This window comes from Engraulis encrasicolus, chromosome 22, assembly GCF_034702125.1.
Source record: "Engraulis encrasicolus isolate BLACKSEA-1 chromosome 22, IST_EnEncr_1.0, whole genome shotgun sequence".
Taxonomy (NCBI): Eukaryota; Metazoa; Chordata; class Actinopteri; order Clupeiformes; family Engraulidae; genus Engraulis; species Engraulis encrasicolus.
In genome coordinates, this window is record NC_085878.1 from 1,941,276 (window position 1) to 1,969,260 (window position 27,985).

Genomic DNA, 27,985 nt, shown 5'->3' on the forward strand with positions numbered 1-27,985 from the left:
GTGAGATGCATGCTAAACATCTGGGGCGTGATGCTCTTCATCCGCCTGTCGTGGGTGTTTGGACAGGCGGGGGCAGGTGAGTGTCTTGTCTTCCATCAGATCTATGCAGTCATCAATTTGTGAAGATGGCTGTTCTATTTTCCAATGTTAAAATAAGTAAACGTCCAAATTCATTGTTAGTATGACACACACACACACACACACACACACACACACACACACACACACACACACACACACACACACACACACACACACACACACACACACACACACACACACACACACACACACCTCTACATTTCAGTGTACATTAATGACCACGGAGGGAGAAGTAGGTTCTGTCACTGGTGAATTAACACAGATAGATACAAATGACTGTGTAGTGTACCCGTCCTCCTTAGATTCCTCAACACCCTTCTCTTCTTCAATGGCCTCCTTCAAGTAATCCACTTGTAGAGAGTTACTTGTGCACAATCCCTGGTGCTGAACACAAAGATTACGTATTTTTTTAAAAAAAGGTTCGCACACTCCTTTGGATTTTTTCTTCTTTAAGTTATTTTTTCTTGTTTTTATTCATTCATTCATTGGCAATGACGTTTGAGGTCGAAACGTCATTGCCAATGAAAAATCCAAAGGAGTGTGCGAACCTCCTTCAAGTAATCACTTCAACCTCCTCTTTAAAAAGGGGGCACGGCTGCTTAAGTATGCATGCTGAGCTTGCCCTCCCCACTGCAAGTCACATCCACATGTATAACTGAGGATTAGGAGACCGTCATCATCTCTTCTACCCCACACGGTGACAATGTCAAGTTAATTACACGTAACAAGCAAAGTATAGAGCTGGAGAAGTTCCCTTTGGGGCACTCGAAGGCAATGAGAGGTGAAGTAACAGGGAAGAAGGCATGCAGCGCTGAGTCAGGTAGAGAAGGGAAGCGCGCGCGTGTGTGTGTGTGTGTGTGTGTGTGTGTGTGTGTGTGTGTGTGTGTGTGTGTGTGTGTGTGTGTGTAGCAAGCAAGTGAGGGGGATTTGTTGGAGAGGAAGAACAGCAGGGAGGTGTGTGTGTGTGTGTGTGTGTGTGTGTGTGTGTGTGTGTGTGTGTGTGTGTGTGTGTGTGTGTGTGTGTGTGTGTGTGTGTGTGTGTGTGTGTGTGTGTGTGTGTGTGTGTGTGTGTGTGTGTGTGCGTGCGTGCGTGCGTGCGTGTGCGTGTGTGTGTGCGTGCGTGTGTGTGCGTGCGTGTGTGAGTGTGTGTGTGTGTGTGTGTGCATATGTGGAGGGTAGGGGGGTGGGCATCGGTACTAGGGAAGAACATTGATGCGTGTGTGTGTGTGTGTGTGGGGGGGTACGCTGGGGAAGAACATTGGTGCATGGGTGGTATGCTGGACTGTATGAGAACATCGGTGCGCGGTTGGTTGGTATGCTGGACTGTATGCTGCTGGGTAGGAGAGAACAGCGGGGGCCATGGCCTGCTACATTATTTGCTTTCCCACCCGCCCTTCAGCTGGAGGTCAAACAACATGGGGTGTGTGCGCACTGCGCAGCGGGCCTTGTAATCCCCATTCAAATGGCAGGGGGCACTTCACTTGGCCAATCGCATTGGTTGCCACAGTCATCAGGCGCACCCATTACGGAGTCCTGCAAACTCGATAGCCTTTTTAAGTCTTCGGGCCACCAAAGTCCTCCTTCACCTCTTGTCCGTCCACGTACAGTTTGCATTCAATTTGTCCGTATTAATTCCACACTCTCACAGAGTCGAATTTAAAGGGACACTGTGTGAGATTTTTAGTTGTTTATTTCCAGAATTCATGCTGCCCATTCACTAATGTTACCTTTTTCATGAATACTTACCACCACCATCAAATCTTAAGTGTTCATTATGACTGGGAAAATTGCACTTTTCATACATGAAAAGGGGGATCATCTCCATGGTCCGCCATTTAGAATTTCCAAAAATAGTCATTTTTAGCTGCAAAAATGACTCTACTTGGACCATACTAGAAAATATTTGTTTATTACTTGGAAAACTTTCATGTAAAGATCAAAATTGCAATTGGCAGCCCAGTTTCAATGAGCAGCATAGTTGCAGTACCCTTTTTGACCATTTCCTGCACAGTGTCCCTTTAAACACAGATAGTGTTGGCTAGTTGTCTCGTTGTCTACTGTTGAATGAACACTGTGGAGTAGTATACAAAGTACTCTGTTATGCAGTGTTGTGCAAACGGCAGTGCATTCCTGATGAGTGGGCAGGTGCTAATGTCCTTTATGGCCTGTGACTAATGACTAGGCGAGGGGCCCCCCCGAGGGCTCTGCAGGCTACCGTGCTACTTCGAGTAAGAGAACAGGGCCCCAAGGCGTTAGTTGACTTGAGAAAAGAAAAAAATGGGTACTTGAGTGCCACTATAGCGTAACTTTACCTTTGAAGGTGCTGAAATGATTTTATTAGTTGTTCGCAGTGACGTGCAGTGAAGGGTATGGTAGGGTAGGCAGTAAATATAGAATATATATCTATTTATATATATATATATATATTAACGGTGGGTTCGGTCCTCCCCCAGAAAAAAATGTAATTTCTTAGATGCAATTCCTGTATTTTAACCAAATCTGGAGAGTCACTATCAGCTAAAAAACTTTTACAAAAGACTAAAAACTTTGAACAAATAGTCCCCTTTCATGCAGATCTGAAATGTAACGTGTGTGTGTGTGTGTGTGTGTGTGTGTGTGTGTGTGTGTGTGTGTGTGTGTGTGTGTGTGTGTGTGTGTGTGTGTGTGTGTGTGTGTGTGTGTGTGTGTGTGTGTGTGAGAGAGAGAGAGAGGGGGGGGCCTTATGCCACAAGGTATGGTTTGAATAGGCAAATAGGCCTATTCACATAAACATGCTGATATGGTCTTTAATGTGCAACAAATTAGTAGGCCTATGTTTCTCTAAATACTATATAAAGTAGGCTATAAGATGCCATCAGTGCTTAACCACCACAGCTCTAATAACTAAATAAGTAAATAGGCTACACTATTTAGACATTTGGACATTGTCAGTAGACCTAAATCTGAAACAATAAGTGAAAACATAATTTCAATTTCTTGAAAAGGCCAGCTACACTTATTTGTTTTGCCAAATTGCCAAATTAGCTCCAGGACCCATACTTTGTACACCTTTAAGGACCTGTAGGCCTACATTTTACAATAATAATTTAGAAAGCTACAACATTTTTGGGGGAAAGCTTTAACTTTTGGCTTTAGCAGTTGATTTTGTTGCTCTTCTGTTTATTCTGTTGCACATGCCAGGGTGTTTCACATGGATGGAGGGTGGCACAGTGTAGCCTACTTTTGAAGATAAAATGTCTAGTTCACCAACTGTGAATCACACCATAGCATGTGAGGGGGAAACGATTAACATTTAGCAATAAACCAACCTAGGTAACAGCTCCTGCCTCACTGCCGCGTTTTGTGCTGATAATCAAACACTCACAGACAAGAAGGAAAGTAGGCAAGGGGGCGGGTTGCTTGCAAACATGACCCGTGCATTCAGACAGTATCGAGTAAACCAACGAAACCACTTCTGAGACTCATTCTTGTGCGTGATAGTATTCTCAAACACTTCAGCTACGGTTGTGCAAGGTGTTTCAAATAAAGTCAATTTGTGAGTGCGGAAGCACTCCGAGAAACCATCCCCAGTCAATCGTCCTGTTCCACGTTGATCTCGACTCGCACACCGCGCACTTCAAAAGAACGCAGCTGCACTTGCTAACAGGCTCCACACAACTCACGCATTGCGTAGTCATCATCATAATAAATTAGGGAAATGGAGTCATGTCGTACGCTCAAAAAACAATCTCGCGTCCATAATAACACACACACGGTCTATTCATGTCCAACCACCGCACAACCAATCTTCAATGTCAACACCCTGACAAAACGGTGACAACAAAAGGCACCACGAAAAAAACTTGAGCATGTTCATGTTAAAAGGCTACCCGCAGCATAATAATTAAATGAATCTTACCTTAAAGCAGAATCACAAGTAGGCTGTGTTTTTCATACAAGCTAGTTCTATTAAAAGCCCGGGGTGGTTGACATGATGAAGACATTTTGTCCCAGGGCAAACTACTTGAAGCTGCTACCCATCTGATGTTGAATATTTCCACAATGCAGCGATTGCAAACGGCTCAGCTGTCTGTCACTTGAACCGTCTTTCTTGCTACTTCTCGGCATTTTTAAAATAATAAAGACAAAAAGCCAAAGACTGCCATGTTTTTCCTTTCCGATACGGCTAGAGATTTGAACAAGCCTTGCCTTGCTAGTTGTTGCTATCATAGCTGCCTGTAGGGCAGAAATTGGCTACTACCTGAATTGTAACAATTTTTCATTTTGGGCGCTGTGATTGGCTCACATACTCCCGCCACAGAGTAAAGGCTCTGCTTTTAGTCCCATTGACAAGCTATGTGACAACTTAATACGCATGCGCAAACTTCTACATTGACAGCATTGAAGGCAGGGTAGGCAGAGGAAAAGCGAGCCTTACCGGGCTGCCTGGCTGGCATTCGAAAGCTCTGCTTTCAGCCTGTCTCTGCTACCAGCCGGGACTGCGCGTTGCCACGGCAACCTGCCCAAGCCTGAGCGCTTTGCTTCGTGCGATTACTTAGGTTTTTGATCGTTGTCCTGTGTATACTGTACTTTAAACAGCTCATAATTTATGCTGAATCAATGTTATTGTTGTGTAGGCCTATGTGAACTCTGAAGAATTTTTTTTTAAACACGTGTTAGTTTTTATTTTTAAGACATTTATCCCAGGGTAGGCACTGCCTACCCTGCCTACCCTGACCGCACGTCTCTGGTTGTTCGTTATGACCTTTCTTCTCTCACAGTGTGTCAGTCAGAGCCCTTCATTCATTCTTCATTCTGTGATACTATAGCGCTGCATGAAGGGTTGAGGCCAAAACTAGTATTGCAGTCGAATTCAAACCACTACATCTACGTATGTACAGTACTACGTATACAGTTGATGTACAGACACACGAACTATGTTATGTCTATGGTTATGGAGTATATTCATGCTATGAAATATATTTTTTTTTAATGTGAAGATTTTGGTTGTATTATTGCTGCCTATTTAAATTTGACACATTTTCTTAAAGGGACACTGTGTGAGATTTTTAGTTGTTTATTTCCAGAATTCATGCTGCCCATTCACTAATGTTACCTTTTTCATGAATACTTACCACCACCATCAAATTCTAAGTATTCATTATGACTGGAAAAAATGCACTTTTCATACATGAAAAGGGGGATCTTCTCCATGGTCCGCCATTTTGAATAAAAAAAATTGCCATTTTTAGCTGCTAAAATGACTCTACTTGGACCATACTAGGATATATTTGTTTATTACTTAGTAAACTTTCATGTAAAGATCAAATTTGGCAATATGCAGCCCAGTTTCAATGAGCAGCATAGTTGCAGTACTTTTTTTGACCATTTCCTGCACAGTGTCCCTTTTTGTCAGGACCATTTAATGCTTCTTACAACACCACACTTTTTCATGCAGTTAGCACATCTAAATCTCAGCTCCGTGTGCCTGACTGGTGTTGTGTAATGTTGTGTTGTCTTAGGTCTGGGCTGCGGCATCATTCTGCTGAGCATGGTGGTGACCATCATCACGTGTCTGTCCATGTCCGCCATCTGCACCAACGGAGTCGTCAGAGGAGGTGAGGAGACAAACATATTAACCCATTGGTGCTGGATGTTGCTTTGCGCAACATTGGCCCTGGCGCCTGGAGCTGCATGACGAAACATTCTGGCTCATGAGATTTAAGACAATTTTATTAAAATTCTTAGTACGTTAATGCTGAATGAACACATTCTAATTCAAGAGGATGGTCTTCGCATTTAAAAGCAACTCATGGCATCTTTTTATGTGCTTCAGAGGCTGAGATTTTTTAAAATCTTTTTATAGGCTGAGGGCAACTTTTCTTGAAAAGGGCTTAGGCATTCAGCAGCCTTTTTTGTAAGTGCTGTAGGCATCAATGGTTTAAAATCCTCTACAAACATCATAACTTGTTCTATCTTCAATTGATGATTAGTCTAATTAAATGACATAATGCCAGGCTACTGATAACTACCATAAGAATTATGGATTACGGACTATGTAGGCTATGTAGGCCTATATACAGTATATTGCCAAAGATATTGCTGTGAGTTGCAGGCGACAGCCAAACATTGACTTGATTTTTTTTTTCTTTTTTTAGGAGGGGCATACTACCTGATCTCCCGCAGTTTAGGACCTGAGTTTGGCGGTTCTATCGGTCTCATCTTTGCCTTTGCCAACGCGGTGGCCGTGGCCATGTATGTGGTCGGCTTTGCTGAGACAGTCAGAGACCTTCTTGTGGTAAGATATGAACCGCCTCAACCAATATGAATAGAGTGCCCCTGGTGGTAAAAAAAGCAACCATAAGTAGAGTGATGGGGCTGCTAACTCTAGCAATCTTAATTGGGGTTGGTCATTGTGACACAGCACTCCACAGCACGCAAGTGAACACTGCACACAACGAAATTGCATTTATGCCTCACACGTGTGTGTTGGGCTGAGGGTGTGGAGTGAGAGAGTTCAATTTGTCATGGCCCCTACAGGGACCTCTGGCAGCCACCAACGTTTTGCATCATACATATGAAGAGTTCAGATGCAAAACCCCCTAACTCCATTTCTGAAGACCTGCACTTCTATATTTTTAAGAGAACCCCGTTGCTGGTTTGATTTGCATTCATGTACTTGATAATACATAGTTATATTACATAAATTAAAAAAAATATGCAATTTTGATAGCTTTGTATTAAATAAAAATGAATTAAGATTATTTTCTGAAAAGGCTCTTATGGGGTTTTGCATCTGAACTCTTCATATGTACTTACATAGTCTACAACATACATTTTGCATTACACATATACACATGACACGACATACAGTATGCTATTCTTGCATGTACTGAAAGCAGCTTCTTCTACAGGACTATGATGCCCTGATGGTAGACGAGGTCAATGACATCCGCATCATCGGCTGCATCACTGTGGTGGCACTTCTGTTGATCTCGGTGGCAGGCATGGAGTGGGAGGCCAAGGTAAGGCGGGACCATGACCAAGCTCCACGTACAGTACGCTCACTCCTTCAGTACACAGCAGAATACATTGGGCAGGGCAGGCATATTTCGATATACTGTATTTGATGATACAAGGCCTATTGAAACGTATTGTAACGTACTGAAATGTACATGTTACGCTTTATCTATCTTTAGATTGCTTAATGACATGCAGAATTATTACACAGACTGGGGGCCTGGGGGAGAAATAGGGCCTGGGCACTTTTGGCTTAAGGGTCCCCTCAAAATTAGGGGTGCAGAACTGACTCACCGGTGGGCCCTACACCCTCGTGGGCCCCTATTTTCAGAAATGTGGGGGGAAAAGTTTTTTTTTTTTAACATTTCTGAAAATAGGGGCCCACAAGGGTGCAGGTCCCACCGGGATATTCCCACTATGCCAGGTGGCCAGTCCAGCCATGTTATTATGTATTATATGTGTGGAGGATACAAAGAAAGTAAGTTTCACAAGTTTCACACCAAAAGGGGCCATTTTCAGGAGTAAATTAACCAAAAATCTTTTAGATTCATAAAAACCTTGTAAAACTTGTGTTTGATTTTACAATATCCTTTCCATATGGGACAAATAATGTAGAGGAAGACCAGAAGGGGGGCACACCCAAATAGCACCCTGTTCAACATGGACATATAGCTTGTGTCAGGACTAACTTTCTTTCTTTCTTTTCGTTTATTTTTTTTTTGCTCAGGCCCAGCTTGTCCTGCTGGTGATCCTACTGGTTGCTATCGTCAACGTGTTTGTCGGCACGTTCATTCCCGCAACTCCAAGCAAACAGTCACAAGGATTTTTCAATTACCATTGTGGGTAGCATCATTTAATAATTTATAATTTATTATATATAATAATAATTAATAATACCACTTCAGTTTTACTGCTGTGAAACACAGAAAATGGCTTTTGTTCAACCAAACTAGTATATTACTAAATTGTGATCCACCCTCTTTTTCCTCACAGTATCCATTCTGAAAGAAAACTTCATGCCTGACTTCCGGGACAACGAGAACTTCTTTTCGGTGTTTGCCATCTTTTTCCCAGCTGCCACAGGAATTTTGGCAGGAGCCAACATATCTGGAGATCTTAGGGTATAGAAATCTATTTCCCTATCATGATTCTGTGTCTGAATCTCAAATGGTGCACTTGTGCACTTCAGTGTTCATGTTTCAGAGCGAATGGCGTATTGGTGATGCACTAAAACATAGTGCCCAAAGTGCCCAAGTGCACCATTTGAGATCCAGTAGCCTATATGGATTTCACTTGTTTAGGCACTCATACAAAGTCAGGTCAGAATTGATGCCAGTGTTGCTAAGCATCCCAGATTTAACCCATGGAGTTAACAATCATTTTTAATAAGAGAGTGTATAGAGTGTAATCAAATCAAAATAATCTTGTTTTTTTTCTTGCCTTCTACAACTGTGCCTTCTATTTTGCGTCCCTTCTTTTTACTATTGATTTTTCTGTTTTAATTGTCGTTCCGTGTTCTGTGTTGTAAATTCCTGTCCATAATCTTCATCTGTCCTTTCAGGATGCCAATGAAGCTCTTCCTAAAGGCACACTGTTGGCCATTATAATCACTGGAATAACATACCTGGGTGTGGCACTTTGTGTAGGTAAGCATATCTCTTTCTTCCTTACGCAAAATGAAACAGAACAGTGTCAATCCTTTTTCCCTCTACACATGCATGTGCATTTCATTTCAGCCATCTGCGTAATTGCCTTCAAATAGATTATTTGGAGTTAGGGTTGCCAACTGTCAGTGAAAAAATTACGGGGCACGTCATCGTGGCGGGGGTCTGGGGGGTCCTCCCCCAGAAAATGTAGCATGTCTTAAGGGCTCTGCATACTTCACGTGCGCAGTTTGTCGCGAGTGGCGCGAGAACCATTAATGACGTCATCACTTGCGACAGACTATTCATACTTCAAAAGCGCCTTGCTCGCATTGTCGGAAGTGCCCTCTGCTGTTCATGAGAGAAACGGCAATACAGGTCTGTGAACGGCAGTATCTTTCGCAACTCGCAGCGTGAGTTCTATGGATGTATAAAATAGAAAGCCAAACACGGCTGCTGTAGGGCTACTGAACATCTGACTTGTGACTTACCACATTGAAACATATATTTTTTGTTGTAGCCTATTGCCTGATCATTCCAAGACCATGTGAGAGCATTGTTCTGGCGGCAGAATTTATAAATAGATCGCCGAACACAACGTGCTTCTGAACAAAGTAAACAATTGTTTCACTGAACAACATTTAAGAGAGAAGATAAAATAACTCTCTATGACATTTTATTATCCTTAAAATGGTGCAGGATCCATTCTGTAGTAGCCTACAGTAGTTGTAGCCTCTCTTCGCAACTCCTGCTTTGTCTGCCTACCTGCATGGTCGCTGGTGGCGCACGACATGTTACAAAAAATGTGGGGTGCACGACGTCGCGACACGGCAGCTCGCGCCACGGCGTGTGACGTCATTTTGGGTCACGTGATGGCGCGAGTGAGGTCGCGAGTGAAGTATGAAGGAGACTTACACCAGTCACGCCAAGTATGAATCCCCCTTTAGATGTAATTTCCGGCATTTTAACGCATTTTAACGTCCCGTGTCCCGTTTCTGTTCAATACGGAACCCGTACTTTTATCTCTAAATACGGAACGATTCCATATTTCAAGGGACGGTTGGCAACCCTATTTGGAGCGGACTTATAGCCAAGTCGCCTAATTCCGCCCGTCCCCCAATTCCGCCCGCCTACTTATAAGTGATGATAGTTAATTATCTATCCACTGTTTAAGTCAGGAATGGATATCGGCATGATACAGAGTTTGTATGCTTACAATTTGAGACTGTGATGACATTTAAAACCGAGTCAAACGGCCATAAACAGCATTGTAATGAAGGGTGTCATAACGGCAGCATGGAACTTTAATTTCACGACGACATTCTGGCTAAAAACTCGCCCTGGCCGCTTCCCTGTTTCGCTTTAGGACCAAAATTATTCAACCGTTTCCACAGTAACGACCAAACTAATCACAGTTCCTGCATCGGTAAAGCCAGGACTACAAGTGTGAACGAAATCAGCACAATAGCATGAAGGAATAATAAACAGTAACGGAAATACCGACGTGACTTGAAATCAAGCGGTCGGAATTGGGAGCCTTTCGCCAGTGAATTGTGCTGAAACTAGATTTTGGACATGCTGGACGTTATCGCCAAATTACGATAGAAAGGGCTACCAATGTTAGCTAATATTGCTCATTACCTCATCTACACAGTTGCCGCTATCCAAAAATATACGATAGCATAATTAAATAGTATTTGAAATAGTGACATTATCACGTTTTCAGTGAAGTGATCAGTGAAGTGGGCGGAATTTGGCGACCTTACTGTACTTTAGTTTCACTCTACATCAGGGTACTCTGCAGGGCTCCACTGGCCATCTGGCATACCGGGCATTTCCCGGTGGGCCCTTCACCCTCGTGGGCTCCTATTTTCATGTAAAATGTAAACGAAGAGCTCAAATGCAAAACCCCCTAACTCCATCTCTGAAGGCCTGCACTTCTATATTTTTAGAGAACCCCGTTGTTGGTTTGGTTTACATTCATGTACTTGACAATACATATAAATAGTTGTATTACATAAATAAAATAAAAGAATATGCAATGTTGATAGCTTTGTATTAAACAAAAATGAATTAAAATTATTTTCTGAAAAGGCACTTAGGGGGTTTTGCATCTGAACTCCTCAAATGTAAGTGTGGGGTCCACTAGTGAGTCAGTTCTGTGCTGCTAATTATGAAGGTCCCCTTTAAGCCAAAAGTGCACGGGCCCTATTGCTTCCCCAGTCCAGCCCATACTCTGATAGATAGATAGATCCATATTTTACACATGCTACTTTACCACAGGATTTCTGCAAAGCCTCACTGTGCCTTTTAAAAACTAATAAATACCAGGGCTCATAAAAGGCCCAATCATAATATATACAATCTATTATGATAGTTAACTCTATCCCTGTTAACTCTCCTAACATTATGTGTGCATTAAAACGTGTACGTCAGTATGTAAGATACTAAGTGCATGGATGTGGTGAAAGGGCAACCAAACATACCTTCTCTGAGCCTCGGGCAAACACAAACACATGTCTTCATTGATGGCCAGCTCAATCCTCAGAGCCATTCTCCAGCTGGCTCTCCTCCAGCGTTCATCATTGTGAGGGAAACCCCACGATCTTCAAATGTCAAATGTTCAAATGTCCCAACACGTTCAGGGTCCATATCTCTGCGAGCTTTCTGAGCAGGGTAGCTCCAACGCTGGCCAAACAGCTTCCGCGTGCGAGCAGATGCCTCTTGCTCACCAGTTCACTAGCAAACTTCCCAGGTGTTCTCCCCATAGAGGTAGAAAATAACACTAGAGAGGACACAGCAATTTGCGACAGCACTGGGAAATGGCAGCTGGAGCTTCCCAACTTCCGTAGGTAGTGTAGGTACTTTCAGGCAATGCAAGTCAATGGAGAACACGCCCACCCCTGTCAAGAAATTAACTAAAACTGTGTAAATATGAAGTAACACTTTAATCAAAGACCAGATTTGAAATGTCAGGCTAAATATCTGCTTAAATCATATGAGTCGATAAAATACATTTAAAAATCAAATAATATCTTTTATGAACATAGTTAGCAACACACTTCAACTATTGTCCTTGTACAGTGTGTTGATGGACATTTTCACATGATTAAGCCATTTTTGACAGAGGTGAGCCTCGTTCTCCGTTAATTTCCATTTCTCTGATCTACCTACAGATAATGGCCGCTACAGATTGCCGTAAAAAGGGGGGCGGGGTCCTCTCTAGTGTTATTTTCTACCTCTATGGTTCTCCCGCTCCCCTTTCAAGATGGCTTCCACTGTTCTTAAAGGCACAGAGCCAGTCAGTGCCCCCATGTGGTGTGGATGTGGTAGTGTGCTGACTAGTCTACATGCAACTAACACAATATATCCCTCCGTAACAAATCTACATAGTAATATCACAATAGGCCTGGACATGGACACATTTAATACGAGTACGGACCTGACGTGTACCTCAATGCATTAAATAGTAATATCACATTGTCATCATATCATTGCTATTTTGCAACTAATCATTGACAGACACTGTTCAGACAATGAAAGTTCTATAGAATTGTTGTAGAATTCATTTGTTTTATAAAATGTTCAAAAGCACATTCATGGCAGTCATCGGTAAGCGGTTAGGGCGTCAGACTTGTAGCCCAAAGGTTGCCGGTTCGACTCCCGACGACCCGCCAGGTTGGTGGGGGTAGTAATCAACCAGTGCTCTCCCCCATCCTCCTCCTTGCCTGAGGTACCCTGAGCATGGTACCATCTTGCCGCACTGCTCCCCAGGGGTGCCATTGAGGGCTGCCCCCTTGCACGGGTGAGGCATAAATGCAATTTTGTTACGTGCATTGTTCACTTGTGTGCTGTGGAGTGCTGTGTCACAATGACAATGGGAGTTGAAGTTTCCCAATGGGCTTTCACTTTCACTAAATATGCTGCCCCTTTTGTGTTCCCCATTCAGCCGCCACTACCGTTCGTGATGCAACTGGCTTCAATGTCACCTTGGGACCAGGGGAGTTCTGTAACTTCAGCACAGCGTGTGAATTTGGATATGACTTTTCAGTATGTGCAACTACGAAGTGCAAATATGGCTTGATGAACAACTTCCAGGTAATGACTGGTTTGTCACACATATTTATATACACATGCATGACAGGGAGTACACGCCAACATGTTGGTACTGTATAGGCCTACCTCTTCCTAACAAACCAAACATTGACTCGCCAACACTTTCTTTGCAGCTATGCCTTCATGTTTCTCTGTGGTCCTGTGTAGTAGGCCTAGCTTGTTTATGTCACCTGGCTGTACAAAATGTAATGTAGCAGTAGGATTTGTTTAGCACATTATCATACATACCTGCCATTCAAATGATGTAAATGTATAAGATATAAACAATATAGTAATAAATAATAATGTGATATAACAAATAGGCTTAATAATATAAATAGTGTAATAATACACTGAAAGGAGGGGGGGGGGGGGGGTTGGAGGAGCAGAGTTATCAGAGACACACGCATTGGGGGTAAGGTGTGCACTAGAGGATGACATTTTTTGGGAATTCCCGTGGGTCCCGCGGGTCCTGCGGGATTCCCGCGGGATGGGAGTCAAAATTTTAAAGATGAACGGGAGCGAGCAGGAGCAGGAATAAAGATGAATGGGAGCGGGCAGGAGCGGGAATACAAATGAAAGGGAGCTGGAATGCTGGCTTATTTTTTCATTAAAAAAGCCTTGTTTTTTGACGAAACGGGAGTGGGATTGATTTTGAGTGGGAGTGGGCAGGATTGGGAAACATTCTTTTCAGGAGTGGACGGGATGGGATTTGTTTCTTTTACTCCAGTCCGGGATGGGACGGGATGGGATTTTTTTTCTGGGACCGGGATGGGACAGGAGTGAAAACCCACTCCCGTGTCATGCTCTAGTGTGCACACCCCAAAATTCACTGCTACCCCGCCCCTGTCAAAGTAACAAGTCAAATGTGCAGTAGTATAGTTCAATGCAGACTCAAGGGGGATACATAGTCATACTGTGCAGACCTGGGGTAAAGCATAGACGTACTGTCAGCGGGGGGTATATTCCTCAGTCGTCCTGCGTGTGAATGCAGGAAAGGGCGTGGTGTTTTTTTCCCCCGCCGAGAGTTCAACGACGTCGATGACGTCAATTCACCTCCGTGACAACAGGAGCGAACTAACTCATTGAATTGAGCCCAGTCCCTAGAATGAATCACAAAGATATCCAGCTGGCTATCAAAAACGTAATATTCCACTAGTAGCCTACTTCTACAAGTTGGGGCATAATTAGATGGTACAACATCAGTTTCTTTTTAGTCAAGTATTACAACTGAACTTCAAAACTTGTTGGCCGTTGGGCCTACTTCAGGCGACTCTTGCATAGAGACAAGGAGTAGTATGGTGTTTAGTAATTTAAAAACCCTTTATTTTAACTGGGGTACATAACTAAAAACGCCAACCGATTTCAACCTCACAGGGTCTTCATCAGGGCGTGACCAATAAAGGGTTTTTAAATTACTAAACACCATACAACTCCTTGTCTCTATGCAAGAGTCGCCTGAAGTAGGCCCAACGGCCAACAAATTTTTTCAGAATGGACTTTGTCGTTTAACTTCAAGAGCACCAGCATTGGAGTATACTGTCTAACAAAGAAGAGCGCTCAGCATCTCCCCCTTATTACAACTGAACTGTCCCATTGTACTCTGCCAGGTCATGACCATGGTGTCCGGCTTTGGTCCTCTCATCATCGCTGGAACCTTCTCAGCCACTCTGTCCTCCGCTCTCGCCTCTCTTGTCAGCGCACCCAAAGTCTTCCAGGTGGGTTTCCATCATAGGGCTGTGTATTAGTAGTGTGTGTGCGCCGCGCGCGCATGCATGCGGGCAGGCGGGTGCACGTGCATGTGTGCTTGAGCATGCGCCTGCCTAGTCATGACCTGTCAACCCAACAGACCTGTCAGCCCAACTCTACATTACATATGCACAATATAAGCTAGCCCTGCACAGAGTAGTGCATGCTGCAGAAAAAATCACTGGCGCCATCCTTCCAGGGCTGCAAGATATATATGCAAGAAGGGCAAAGACACGAGCACAAAGGATTATGAAAGACACATTCCATCCTAGTCACTCCATGTTCGAAAGGCTGCCCTCAGGGAAACGACTACGTTCCATAAGATGTAGAACAGAGAGACTGCGTAAGAGTTTTTTTCCTCAAGCCATCCGCTTTTTGAATTAAGACAATAACTATTTTTAATTATTTTTTATTTTATTTTATTTTATTATTTTTATTTTTTACCATCCAACACAGCACAGAGCAGTTGCAATCCCCATTTCACTGCCAATTGTGCTTGCACAAGGAAGCACGTGACAAATAAAAATCTTGAATCTTGAATCTTGAATCTTGAATCTTGAATCAATACAGTAAGACGAGGGAAGGGTGGGGCGCGTAGACATGGACAATGGTAAAAAAAAAAAGTGGCATTAAGGAAGCATAATAACAACATAAGGAGAGGTGAGGGAGGAAAGTCTCATGCCTTACAATGATGGGGGAGCACCATATGGAGACCTAAGCACCTCAGCACATCTGCACATTTAGAGCCATTCTGGAAACAACAAGTCTTACGGGGCCATGCCTTACAATCTGCTAAAGACACATAATAATAATAATATGAGGAGCTCTTTTCCAAAATGAGATATATCCATTTTATAGAATGTTGGGAAATTGACATTTTTGTATTGGGCATTCCATTGAATTGCATTGTAAAATGCATTTTATAGAGGTTTAAAAAGTATGTTCTTCAAACATTTGAATGGCAAGAATTCACACATAGATGATAGGACTTCTTAACAGTAAATTAAAATATTAATTTTTTTTTAAAAAAATGGTGAATATAGCGTTTTGGAAAAGAGCTCTTCATATATTCTTTTCAACAACAAAATAAGCACACCATGCAGGATTCACAGATTTCAAACGTGCCCTGAATTGTTTTTTTTGTTGCTGTTGCAGGCTCTGTGCAAAGACAAGATCTACCCAGGCCTGGGCATGTTTGCCAAAGGTTATGGCAAAAACAATGAGCCCATTCCAGGCTACGTCCTCACCTTCATCATCTCTGTGGCCTTCATCATCATCGGTAGGTGTTGTTATTATTGTATTATTCATATACAGTACTGTAATGCAATTTATTGTAGGCCTATGCAATGAATTACAATGTGTTGTCATTTTTAAAATGCATAGATAGGCGTAGATGCTAGTGTTCAGATTTTTGTCTTGAGATGAGATGGTATGATAAGAAGCTGGTTCATTAATAAACGAGAGGGGTACACCAAGAAGCTGGTTCAGGAGTAAATCAGGTTAGGTTAAGAGATAAATCATCTCATAGAAGAGCCAGGAGTTCTCATTTTCTTAAGAAGATGTACCTCTTAAGCTGGTTTACTCCTGAAAAAGTTTCTTAGTACAGGCCCCTGGTTTAGGAGTAAACCAGGTTAAGTTAACCTTCTGGTAGTGGTAAATCTAATACCTAATAGAAGAGCCTGGAGTTCTCATTTTCTTAACTAAATGATGCCTGTGTACAAAATGCAATTTGTAATATACAATAACATCACATTACATTACATCACATTACATTGTGTTGTGATGTTATGTTATTGTACATTACAAATTGCATTTTGGCCCAACCGTGGCTAGACGTACGGTAGGGCACTGGACCGCTGTGCCGGCGACCCGGGTTCGATTCCGGCTCGGGTCTCTCGCCCATTCGTTTCATGTCACTCCTTCAGTGTCTTGTCATAATATAAAGTCACAAATAAGACAATATATATATATATATATATGTATATATATATATATATATATATATATATATATATATATGTATATACACTGTATATAAAATATGCATTTTATGGGTTTTTTTTCCAGCTGAACTGAATGTTATTGCTCCCATCATCTCCAACTTCTTCTTGGCCTCCTATGCTCTCATCAATTTCTCATGCTTCCACGCCTCAATCGCCAAGTCGCCGGGTAAGTTGTACACAAATGCTCAAATAAAAAAATAAATAAATAAATAGGCTAATTTAATGAAATAGAATTATATGAAAACACAAATACAAAAATTATACAATTACTAATTTTGGTGAGGAGAGTGAACTCTCCTTGTTAAATATTACATATACAACTTGAATACATCAATTCTTTTCAATAGGATGGCGGCCTGCCTATAAGTACTACAACATGTGGCTATCCCTATTTGGAGCCGTGCTGTGCTGTGCTGTGATGTTCGTCATCAACTGGTGGGCTGCGCTTCTTACATATGGAATAGAAATCATCCTCTTCATCTACGTGACGTATATTAGGAAGCCAGGTAAGAAACAACCCCTGTGATACTAAGGCCTTGGTTACACATTGGTGGATGTTTTTGAGCTGGTTACTTCTAAACATGGCATGTGGTTAAAATTGAAAACTCCATTGTGACGTGTGTTTTAGCTTGCTAAAACAGATATTTTTTTAAGTTTTAAGAAGAGGTTTCTGATACTCCATTTACGTGTACAAGGCCAAACTCAAGCATTTACAGAAATATCCATGTGCGTGCAAACAGGGTCTTTCTTGTGTACCAATGATATCTGCCTGTGGTAGAATGCATTCTAAGGCAGGTGCTCTCTCTCTTCCACAGACGTCAACTGGGGCTCCTCAACACAGGCTGTGCAGTTTGTCAGTGCAGTGAACGGTGCCCTTTCATTGGCTGGTGTGGACGACCACGTAAAGAACTTCAGGTGGGCACAAAAGAACTCGGCATTCTCTTAAAACAACAACACAAAGTATTTTTGTTTTGTTTTACTTTGTTTTTTTACTGTTCAAACTTGAAGCAGTGTTTCAAAAATGATTTCAGTGATTTATCAACAGAGCGAGATGATACCTTTTTTACCTGATTTTTTTTTACCTGATTTGCTTTGCACCTATCCATGAGTGTGTGTGTGTGTGTGTGTGTGTGTGTGGGGGGGGGTCATGCCTCTGTATCTCTCCCACTTGTTTTCTGCCACTTCTTCACTGCCCTATCCACTAAACTCTATGGGATATCTAATTTCACCCGTTAAGACACAGCGTAATAAATTTGCTGTTACCAGAATGGCAATTACCAAGTCGCAGTGCATTACTAAAGGCCCTGTGTTTTGTCATAGTATTTCAGTACAATGGTACAAACCCCAACTCCGATGAAGTTGGGACGTTTGGTAAACAGTGAATAAAATCAAAATGCTATCATTTTCAAAACATTCAATCTATTCATTAGATGGAGAATAGTGAAAAGACAACATATAAGTGTTTAAAACCGAGAAAAAATATTGTTTTGGGGGACATATGTACTCATTTCTAATTTGATAAATCCAACACGTCTCAAAAGAGTTGGGACGGGGATCAGTGAAATTTAGTAAACATCCAAATAAGATAAAACAACAAAGAAGAACATTTCAAAATGAATTGTACTGACGGACAATATAGGTGTCCAGGTATAAGATCATCACAGAGAGGCTGAGTCACTCAGAATTAAAGATGCAAAGGGAATAATTACCATAGTTATTACATACATTTTTGAATTCCCTTTGATTTACCACGATTGAGTGTATATAAGACATATTTTTGTTAATAAAATCATTGTATAGGTTCATGACATCATGAAATATATATTGGCTGTAGTCTCTCTCTAGCACTCCAGGAATTAGAGCTATTGAAAATTGACCATATTAAGAATGCTTAATGCATGAAAATGATACAGGGGTGTAACATTCTCCTAAGCACCTGAGCTCACTTGAAATAGACCCAGACGACATGGGAAACTGTCCTTTGCTTACAGAAGTCAGCAGAAGTTGTAGAAGTCCATTCTTTTTGACAATAATAGAGCATTGCACATCCTGTGCTACAGTGAAAATGGACCATCCCACTTGTGTTAGTGCTAGCTTCAAAAGTCAGCCTCCATGATGACATGCGGGTGCAGTAGTGCATTGGTTAAGATGTTCTCACTCATCTGTAGAGTTAAATACAGTGCTGAATGGTATAAATGGGTTTTAAACAGCATGAAAAGCCACTCATGCATTATATTTTGAAGGGAGATCTTCGATTACTGCCACATAGTAAGGTCAAATTGCATTCTCTACTATGTTTTAACAGTTTGGCTCCATCATAAGGACCAGCAGGTGATAAAATGGTGGGTTTTTGGTCAAGACCTGTCACACTGTAAGCACTACGGAAAGGAAAACATTGCAAAACATGACAAGGAATACACCCACCATTTAAGCTGGTGAATTCATGTCCAAGATAGGAATTAACATGGTTTTTTTTATATAAAATCATCTCATCGGTTAATGTATTTAACTGTTAAGTATTGTCTTTTGTTTTGTTTTTAGTCTTCCTCGACATTTGCTGCCATTTATTGTCCCCGTCCCAACTCTTTTGAGACGTGTTGGATTTATCAAATTAGAAATGAGTACATATGTCCCCCAAAACAATATTTTTTTATCGGTTTTAGCACTTAATATGTTGTCTTTTCACTATTCTCCATCTAATGAATAGATTAAATGTTTTGAAAATGATAGCATTTTGATTTTATTCACTGTTTACCAAACGTCCCAACTTCATCGGAGTTGGGGTTTGTAGTTCACTTTTCAATGACTATTACAGCGTGCCACTGATGTACTACGGTGTGCATTAAGGGTCTACAAGAGCATTTGATCATGGATAGCTTCCGATAATGAATCTGTCTAATGGCACCTTGTTCTACCTCTCCTCCCTAGGCCTCAGTGTCTGGTGATGACAGGCTCGCCGATGCACAGGCCTTCTCTCCTGGCTATAGCCCATTGCCTCTCCAAAAACTTTGGCCTCTGTGTTGCAGGCGAAGTGTTTAAGGTGAGAGGTTCTCTTTTCCCCCCCTACTACGGACCAGATGATTGCGAATGCATGTTGTCGAGACAAATCCAAATTGGCTGACAGCAGCAAACCTAAAACACTTTAGTTTGAACCAGTCTATTATTACATTGCAGACAAGGCAACTCAGAAAATGGGATAAAAGTGCTAAATACAAGATTTATCCTTTTACCCGTTCCTCCTCATCAAAGATGCATGTTCTCACATTAGAAATAATCGTTCTACCACGTGGTTGTTCCAGCCAATTTGCTCCCTCCTAGTGGGCTGGCTCAGTTCTTCAGCCAGATAGTCAAGCTACGTAGAGAAATCAAATGAGTCAAAAACACAAGCAGAAGGGAACATGTAGTAGGACTTTCCCATGCTTTGTTCATCAATGTTTCTCACATAGACTACTGTAAGCATGCTGTAGGCCCTTTGTGCAGAGCCTTTGTTATGACCTTACTCACACCCAAAAGTGTAATAACCAAGTTTTAAACTATTGGTTAAGGCTCTCTGTATCAAATCACATGTTATGTTGTAGCAGTTGAGTCTTTTCAGTAAAGAGTTAAGAGACCCGCCGAGGTGAACAACATGATTATCCACTGACTCTACTCTACTCTACTCTACTCATCACCTTCCCAACCCATGCAGGGATCGAGAGTTGACAACCTAGAGGAGATAAATAGCACCATTGAACGCAACCTCGGATGGATCAAGAAGAAAAAGCGCAAGGCCTTCTACAACTTAGTGGTGGACAACAACTTCCGTGCGGGAGCTGCGACTTTACTGCAGGTGAGTGCGGTCGGTGACAAGAAAACTGTCAAGTTAATGACAAACCGGTGCAGCGGCAAGATTATGGCTCCGCTATCACCGAGGTAGTGATAAGGATGTTCCATCAGATGTTTACGCTTTTCAAACAGATCGACGTATTGTTTTTTAGTACCTCAGTAACTACCCTCAGGTCAGGTCATAAACATTGTCATTGGGTTGTGCCGTCCGTTTCACAGGCTGCAGGGCTTGGCCGCCTGAAGCCCAATACTCTCATCATGGGCTTCAAGAGTGACTGGAAGACAGTCGACAGACAGGATGTCAACAACTATGTCGGGGTGTTTCAGTAAGTCCTGCTGTAAATCCATAGCCTGACAAGCCAGAATAAATGTGAGAAAAATGTGAATATTTAGTCTGGCCCTGATCAATGACACATCAGAAGATTGTTGATGAGAACAACCCGTTGTTTTTCAAACTGTATCTGTGCCTATTGGCCAAGGCTTTGTCGTCTCTCCCTCAAAACCCCTTCCGCTTTGCATCCAAAGATTCAAAACAAATCAAAACAAATATCCTGTGTTGTGATTGGTCAGCCAGTTTCAGGGCATGGGGCATTGTCTGTGGCATTGTCTGAGGCTAGACCCACTTGCAGGCAAAAATAATGTTTGCCGCTGGCGGGTGGGGCTAGTTTCCTAGGCTAGTAAATCCACACTCATCATGAATAAAGCACAATATTTCAAAGTAAGCTTACCCTGTATGAATCCAAATAGAGTATTTACAACACTGTAGAGAGTCAAATAACAGTTGAGTCAAAAGACAGTGTAAAATTCTAAAGATTGCCAGAGTAATTACAATTCTACAGCTCTTACACAAAATTGAGTAGAAAAAACTGTGAAAATGTCACACTGAGAAAAAAATAAAATGAACACTATTTTTTGGAGAGGGACCACATGCTATGTGAATTGTTAATGTTAATGTTAATGTATGTGAAAAGTTAATGTCAACTCTTTAAAGCGTTAGGCTAGCACTGGTATTCTTACTATGCAAGGAAACAATTAGCCAACATGACATTCTAAACTGTGAGAAGTCAGTAACTCGACTGTCTTGTTTTTCCCCTTCAGCGACTCCTTTGACCTTGAGTATGGAAATGTGCTTCTGAGGATCGCCCCGGGTCTTGATATCTCTCACATCCTTATGGGTAATGGTAAGTTTTCTTCAGAGTTGTGCGCAAAATTCATTACATTTTTTAGATGGACACGAGAGCTCTGTAAATGAAAGCACATGTATACCGTAGATATAAAAACCTCGTGCGATGGTCCAAAGTTGTATACACTCCTCCTAATTATCAATCAACTGTTAATAATCAATATTCAGGTGTGTATAGATAAAGGCTATATCAGTGACATGATAAACACTTGAAACAAAGGTCAGCTGCTAAGTGACTAAAACCAAAGTCCTATTGACCGACATCACCAAAATAACATTTATATTGTTTCAGCTCAATATGCAAAGACGATTTGACAGATTATATTTGGTGCATATAGTTGCACAGTGAGAAGCTGTCAAGAAATGACAACAGCATATGAAAATGCTGTGTCAAGCTGATGGACTCTCAAGTTGTATGATATGCAGGTATTACAGTAACGCAAGGTAATAGTTTAGTGGCAGATGGGGCCTGCTGGTTATAGAAGTGGTCTTTAGATCAGTGATGCTCAAACTGTGGTAAGTCGTGGTACCACTGGTGGTACTTGAGACTAGAGATGCACCGGATCCTGATTTTTAGGATCCTGCCGGATATCGGATCCACTGCTTAAGATCCTGCCGGATCCGGAACCGGATACCAGATCCTACGAAAGGGTTGAAACATACAGCCTACTCGCACACGTGGGCCCTTTTTATTACGTTGGCTCAAACTATTTTTTAGACTCATTGGCTTACTGCCACACTGGCTGCACTGGCCGCTTCCAAAGGGCTTTCACTCCATGTAGCGATTGGGGTTGTGAAAGACTGACTGAAAAACCTAGGCTTGAGATGCACCAGATCCTGATTTTTAGGTAACTGCCGGATACCGGATCCTGTGAAAAACCCTATTATCCTGCCGGATCCGGAACCGGATCTTGGATCCTGTGCATCTCTACTTGAGACATCTCTGGTGGTACTTGGAAGATTTTTTTTTTTTGTGCATTGATTTGAAGGCTGATCAAGTTGTTGCTGTTGAAAATGTCTCTTTGGTCTCACATTTTGTAATATTGAATTGTATGAATCTGAAAACATAATGCAGAATAATACTAGGCAAGCAAGAAATTTAAAAACAATCTTGCATTGAATGTGACCGTAGCAGTTGATGCCATTATGAACCTCTCCTGTATTGACTGGCAAAAGTGAATATGGAAGGCCTTTACTGTGATATTCTATTGTTTGTCAAGGTGGTACTCAGAGAGGTCAATATATTCTCAGGTGGTACTTCACACAAAAAGTTTGAGAACCACTGCTTTAGATGACAGGGCTGGTGTATCCCACCCTTGAGCAAGGCACCTAACCAACTCCACATTACAGAAACCATAACCAATACCATGTAATAACTATTGAAGAACTATAGCCAGTATGTTGCTTTGGACAAAAGTATCAGGGGATAGATTGAGTTGCGTAAGTGTAATGTAATGCAATGATTAGTGTTTACAACAATGCGATGACTCTGTGCACCCTCAGAAGGAATGCAGCAACAGGCAGAGCCGATCCAAAATGGAGGCCGAGGCATTTCCAAGAAATCCAAGAAATCATCCGACCAAGTGCTCACAACACGAGGTGCTTTCATGTCTCATCCCCATGTATTAACCACATAGTATATGTATATTATCTATCGCATGTGCATATGCCAAAACATATATTTCATATCATTTTCTGTGACATTTGTGGTAATCAGCCATTGTAAGTCTTTGGCACATAACACATTTTCAATGTGCCAAAGACTCAACTTCCTGAATACAGAGTGCACAGTAGACAGAGTGTTATCAGCCCCAAAGACGTGAAAGAGATGAAAAAACATGGCACACACTTATTTTTTAAAGCTTTGTAAAACATATGCACGCGTACAACCCCCCCCCCCCCTCCCCCACAAACACGCACACACACGCACACACACAGAATAGGAGCCCCCCCCAAACACACACACACTCACAGTCACAATAAAAAGTAATCAAATGTTCCCCATAAACAGCATTGTGAAGATGTAATCCAATATAATGTAGTCACTTTCATTCTCTGGGGGAGCTAGGAAGCCTATCTACGTAGCCGCATCAGGAAATGCAGTGTCCCCGGAGCTCAGAATGCCAAATTAGAGCCTCTCTTCTCCTATTACACCTCACATCATTCAGAAACTTCATTCAGAAACAGAATTTCACTGTAATAATATATTTAACCAAATATGACATAATATAGTATCATAAGACTGTGGCGTCACAGCTACAACTATCAATTGTGTATTGACTTGAGTCTTGTCTAAAGAATCCTTTTCTTCTGCCCAGTGTCTTTGAATGTCACACAGTCTCCTGAAGACGCAAAGAAGAACCAGGAACTGATGGCTGCAAGCAAAATGTTCACCGGGAAAATGGGCAAAGGCACTATTGACGTGTGGTGGCTGTTTGACGATGGAGGTAACTAATCCACTGATAAAAGACCCTACACACACACACACACACACACACACACACACACACACACACACACACACACACACACACACACACACACACACACACACACACACACACACACACACACACACACACACACACACACACACACACACACACAATGTTATACATATATAGTATACTGCTACATGTTGTGTGGTGACTAAAGGGCTGAAATGGAGTCTTTGTTGTGGTTGACAGGCCTGACCCTGCTGCTCCCCTACATCCTCACCACACGCAAGAAGTTCAAGGACTGCAAGCTGCGCATCTTCATCGCCGGCCTGCCAGGACGACTGCAGCAAGACAAAGAAGAGTAGGTTCTTTTTTTTAAAACGTATGTTTAAGGGGCTTTTTTTGGGCCTTCATTATGACAGGACAGTGTGAGAGGAGACAGGAAATGAGCAGGAGAGAGATACGGGGTAGGGCTGGGAAATGACCCCATGGGCATGCAAGCCCTAATGTGGGGGGCTTAGTTAGCGCGCTGCACCACAGCGCCCCCCAGAAGAGTAGGTTCTGCTTTTTTGGTAAAACCTGTCTTATCACTATTATAACAGCTTTATGAAGAGTACTTGGATCAGCAGCAAAAATTAAAAACTCCATCACAAAATTAGGAGCCAGCCAGTGTTGTTGCCAAGCAACATTTTTCAAAATTGCTCTGTGTACCAATAAAGCCATGTGATCTGTGTAAAACATGTACTGTTCACAAAACCCCCCACAAAGATTGATAAATACATAAACCAACTTCCTTTCCCACTTCCAGGATGGAAATGCTCCTCAAGAAGTTCAGGATCATGTGTACAGATATCCATGTCATTCCTGACATGAATGCCACACCTGAATCTACCAGGTAAGTTCAAAGACATCTGTCTGTCTGTGTCTGTTTGACCGTAACCAGAGGCGGACTTTCCATTAGGCAAACCTAGGCAATTGCCTTGTGCCCTGAATAAATCTGTCCACCATAGGGGCCCCCAACTGTCACATAATTTGCAGTAAACAAACAAAAGCCTTTATCACTTATGCACTCACCGTATCTAATCGAAGATACAGTATATATGAGACAAAACACCGAATTTGCACCAAAATACAGATTTGTATGTCTTTATAATGACGTTTGAGGGCCCCATGTTGATGTTTCGCCTAGGTTCCCGCATTGGCTAGATCCGCTCCTGACCGTAACCCTTTCACGCACAGCCTATAACTTGTCACCAAAAGGGCAATGCCCCCTTGCCTGATTATCAGATCTCTTCAAGACTTGGTCTGACCAAGAGCAAAACAATTAACGTTTTCCCAGACGGCATGGTTGACCCGCCTCCCTAGGTTTGCTACTGGTTGACTGGTTTCCGACAAAGTGGGTGGAGTTCCCGATTTTTTCCGGAGAACGGAAATGATATTTGCATTGCTCTTGGCCTGACTAAAAGCAACCCAAAGTTTTTGCGCCACTAGGAGGGTGTGACCTGGCTAGCAATGCCCATGTCTCTGCTGCTCAAGAGACTTCATGACATAGTAATGTTGTTATGATGTAGTTAAGCTTTTACAGCAAACAGTGAATGAAAGGGCTGCTTAACTAGGAAGTAGTCATTGGCTACGTTTACATGACATTTTTTATTCCGAATTAATAATTCCGAATTAAATAGTTCTGTCAAGTTTACTTTGATCTTTCATTTAATTCTGAATTGTGAAGTGTTTACATACCGTTTTCAAATCGGAATTAAGCTTTATTCAGAATTAAAGTGAGTTAAGTCTGAATTAAATGTCTCATGTAAACGTAGCCATTGTATAGAAGGTGTAAGGTTTGATGTAAGCTTGCATCTCTGATCTTGGTCCTCTCCGCTGCTTTAGCCTGAAGGCGTTTGATGACATGATCGCACCTTTCCGTCTGAACGAGGGCAACACGGGCTCCGCCCAGGCAGAGGCCATGAGGAAGGAGAACCCATGGAAGATCTCAGACACTGAGCTGGAGTCGTTCCGGGAAAAGGTATAGTGAAGATGACCAAATAGCCTATTACATACTGTATATATACCGTACAACAGGGGTCCCCAACTTTTTTAGGCCTGAGGGCTACCAAGGGCTACACGAGGGCTACTTTTGTTCAAAATCCTCTACTGATGTCTTGGCATCATTCTCAAATTATGCTATTATTGAAAGATAATTTGTTTATAGGTTGTAAAGAATAAATAATCTCACATTTAAATCAAGAAAAGCATTAACTGTGACTAAAATCTGGTAGTCGTCACTGTTTATTAACATCCTTGGTGGGGACCTCAGAAGCTCCTAGAGGGCTACCTGGCGCTGGCGGGCACAACGTTGGTGACACCTGCCGTACAACAAATATTGGGTTACTCTGAAGAAGGACTAAACGCCAGCAGACCAAAAAATAAACTGATGAATTGTAAATAAGCAGCGTTACGTTCTTCCATCTGACAACTGATGACTAAACCTAGAGAGCAAATAAAAGTAGATTTGTTTTTCTTGTATTGTCTGTAAATTGTAGTTTACCTACATGTGTCTTTCCCTTGCTTTGTTCCAGACAAATCTCCAGATCCGCCTGAATGAACTCCTACAAGAGAAATCAAAAACAGCCAAACTCATCATTGTGTAAGTCCCTTGATATGTATTTGTTATCAGTCATCAAAGTCAAATCATGATAAGTACATTTTGAAATAGGCTATAGTTTAAAGGGACAGTTTGGTCAATTTGAACATGCAGTTGTATTGCTCACGCTACCCTTGACTTGTGCCACATTTTTTGGCTCAGCCCTTTCCGAGATATGAGCAATTCTAATGGGGGCAGCGTTTGTTTACATTTTTAAAAAATGAAACATAGGCCAACTCCAAATATTTTCCCAAAAGGTACTGCTGTTTGCTAGTTGTCTGCTGATGTTTTATAACCTTTTGGATGGTTTTGGGAATAAATAAAAATGTTTTTTTGAAATGTAAACAAAGAGCTGCCCCCATTACAATGACCAGGATCTCGGAAACAGCTGAAGAAGAAGAAAAAAAAATCTCAGGCACTGACAAGTCCAGGGTAGTGTGAGCATTACAACTGCATGTTGAAATTGACCCAACTGTCCCTTTAATGCACATTATCATGTCAAAATCATAAACTGCGATGAAGAGGGACAACGACTTTGGCAGATTTGGCAGCAGACTTCCGCGCAGCTAACCAGGGGTCTTCTCTATTGCAGGAGTTTGCCTATTGCCCGCAAAGGATCCATCTCTGACTACCTCTACATGGCCTGGCTGGACATCCTGTCGAAAAACCTTCCACCAACCCTGCTCATCCGAGGGAACCACAAGAGTGTGCTGACCTTCTATTCTTAGAACAAGGAACGGCAACATGGCCTTCCGTTTCACCAACAGAACCCTTGTGTGTTCATTCAACAAGGACTAGAGCAGTAACACAATCAACAGCTGTGCTGCCCCCTGTAGGGTGGATGCAGACTGTCCTATGGATCTAGGGAGAAAACACAAGACAAGTGTTGGTGTTGGCAGTGGAAAATTTCAGTCAGTGTAAATATTCTTGGGGTCAGTTGTAAGATCCATAGATAGCGAAGGCAACCAAGTTAACACCAAGTTACAAGGCCTCTTGTTGGGGCAGAAATGAACAAGTGAAATGTAGATAGCCTAGAGATTGTAAAGAAAAATAGCCAATAAGCTAATTAGTATTTTTAATGAAGGGACAATATCTCCCTCAGTATATATCTTGAAGTAGCCAAATTCTGAGAATCTGTACATTTTGTGAAATTCTTTGTTTTTGGTGATGGTACATTTGTTGTTTTAAGGTTTGTTAGTTTTATCTACTGTATGAAGTTTGGATGCTTCTCTGTATATTTTCTATTTAACATTGTTACTACTGCTTTAATTTGTGTAAGGAATAAATCAGAAATGAATTTAACCATG

At 41.9% G+C, this 27,985-nt stretch overlaps 1 protein-coding gene and 1 long non-coding RNA gene across 2 annotated transcripts; one reads left to right on the top strand and one right to left on the bottom strand.

Moving 5' to 3' along the window:
• Positions 1 to 27,952, top strand: slc12a1 (solute carrier family 12 member 1). Its single transcript, XM_063188360.1, has 24 exons — positions 1 to 76; positions 5,604 to 5,699; positions 6,240 to 6,379; positions 6,996 to 7,106; positions 7,829 to 7,940; positions 8,095 to 8,222; positions 8,663 to 8,747; positions 12,694 to 12,842; positions 14,450 to 14,557; positions 15,744 to 15,867; positions 16,656 to 16,757; positions 16,939 to 17,097; positions 17,407 to 17,506; positions 19,520 to 19,631; positions 20,280 to 20,420; positions 20,636 to 20,742; positions 21,515 to 21,597; positions 23,103 to 23,198; positions 23,918 to 24,046; positions 24,287 to 24,398; positions 24,846 to 24,932; positions 25,925 to 26,060; positions 26,614 to 26,681; positions 27,271 to 27,952. Exons 1-24 carry the CDS (start codon positions 10 to 12, stop codon positions 27,404 to 27,406), a joined length of 2,688 nt encoding a protein of 895 aa, XP_063044430.1. The 5' UTR covers positions 1 to 9; the 3' UTR covers positions 27,407 to 27,952.
• On the bottom strand, positions 26,334 to 27,391 carry LOC134438754 (uncharacterized). The gene is made up of 3 exons (XR_010032642.1): positions 27,311 to 27,391; positions 26,587 to 26,643; positions 26,334 to 26,400 (listed from the first exon to the last, which is right to left on the bottom strand). It is a non-coding gene; the product is annotated as an uncharacterized LOC134438754 (long non-coding RNA).
• Positions 27,953 to 27,985: the final 33 nt, after the last annotated feature.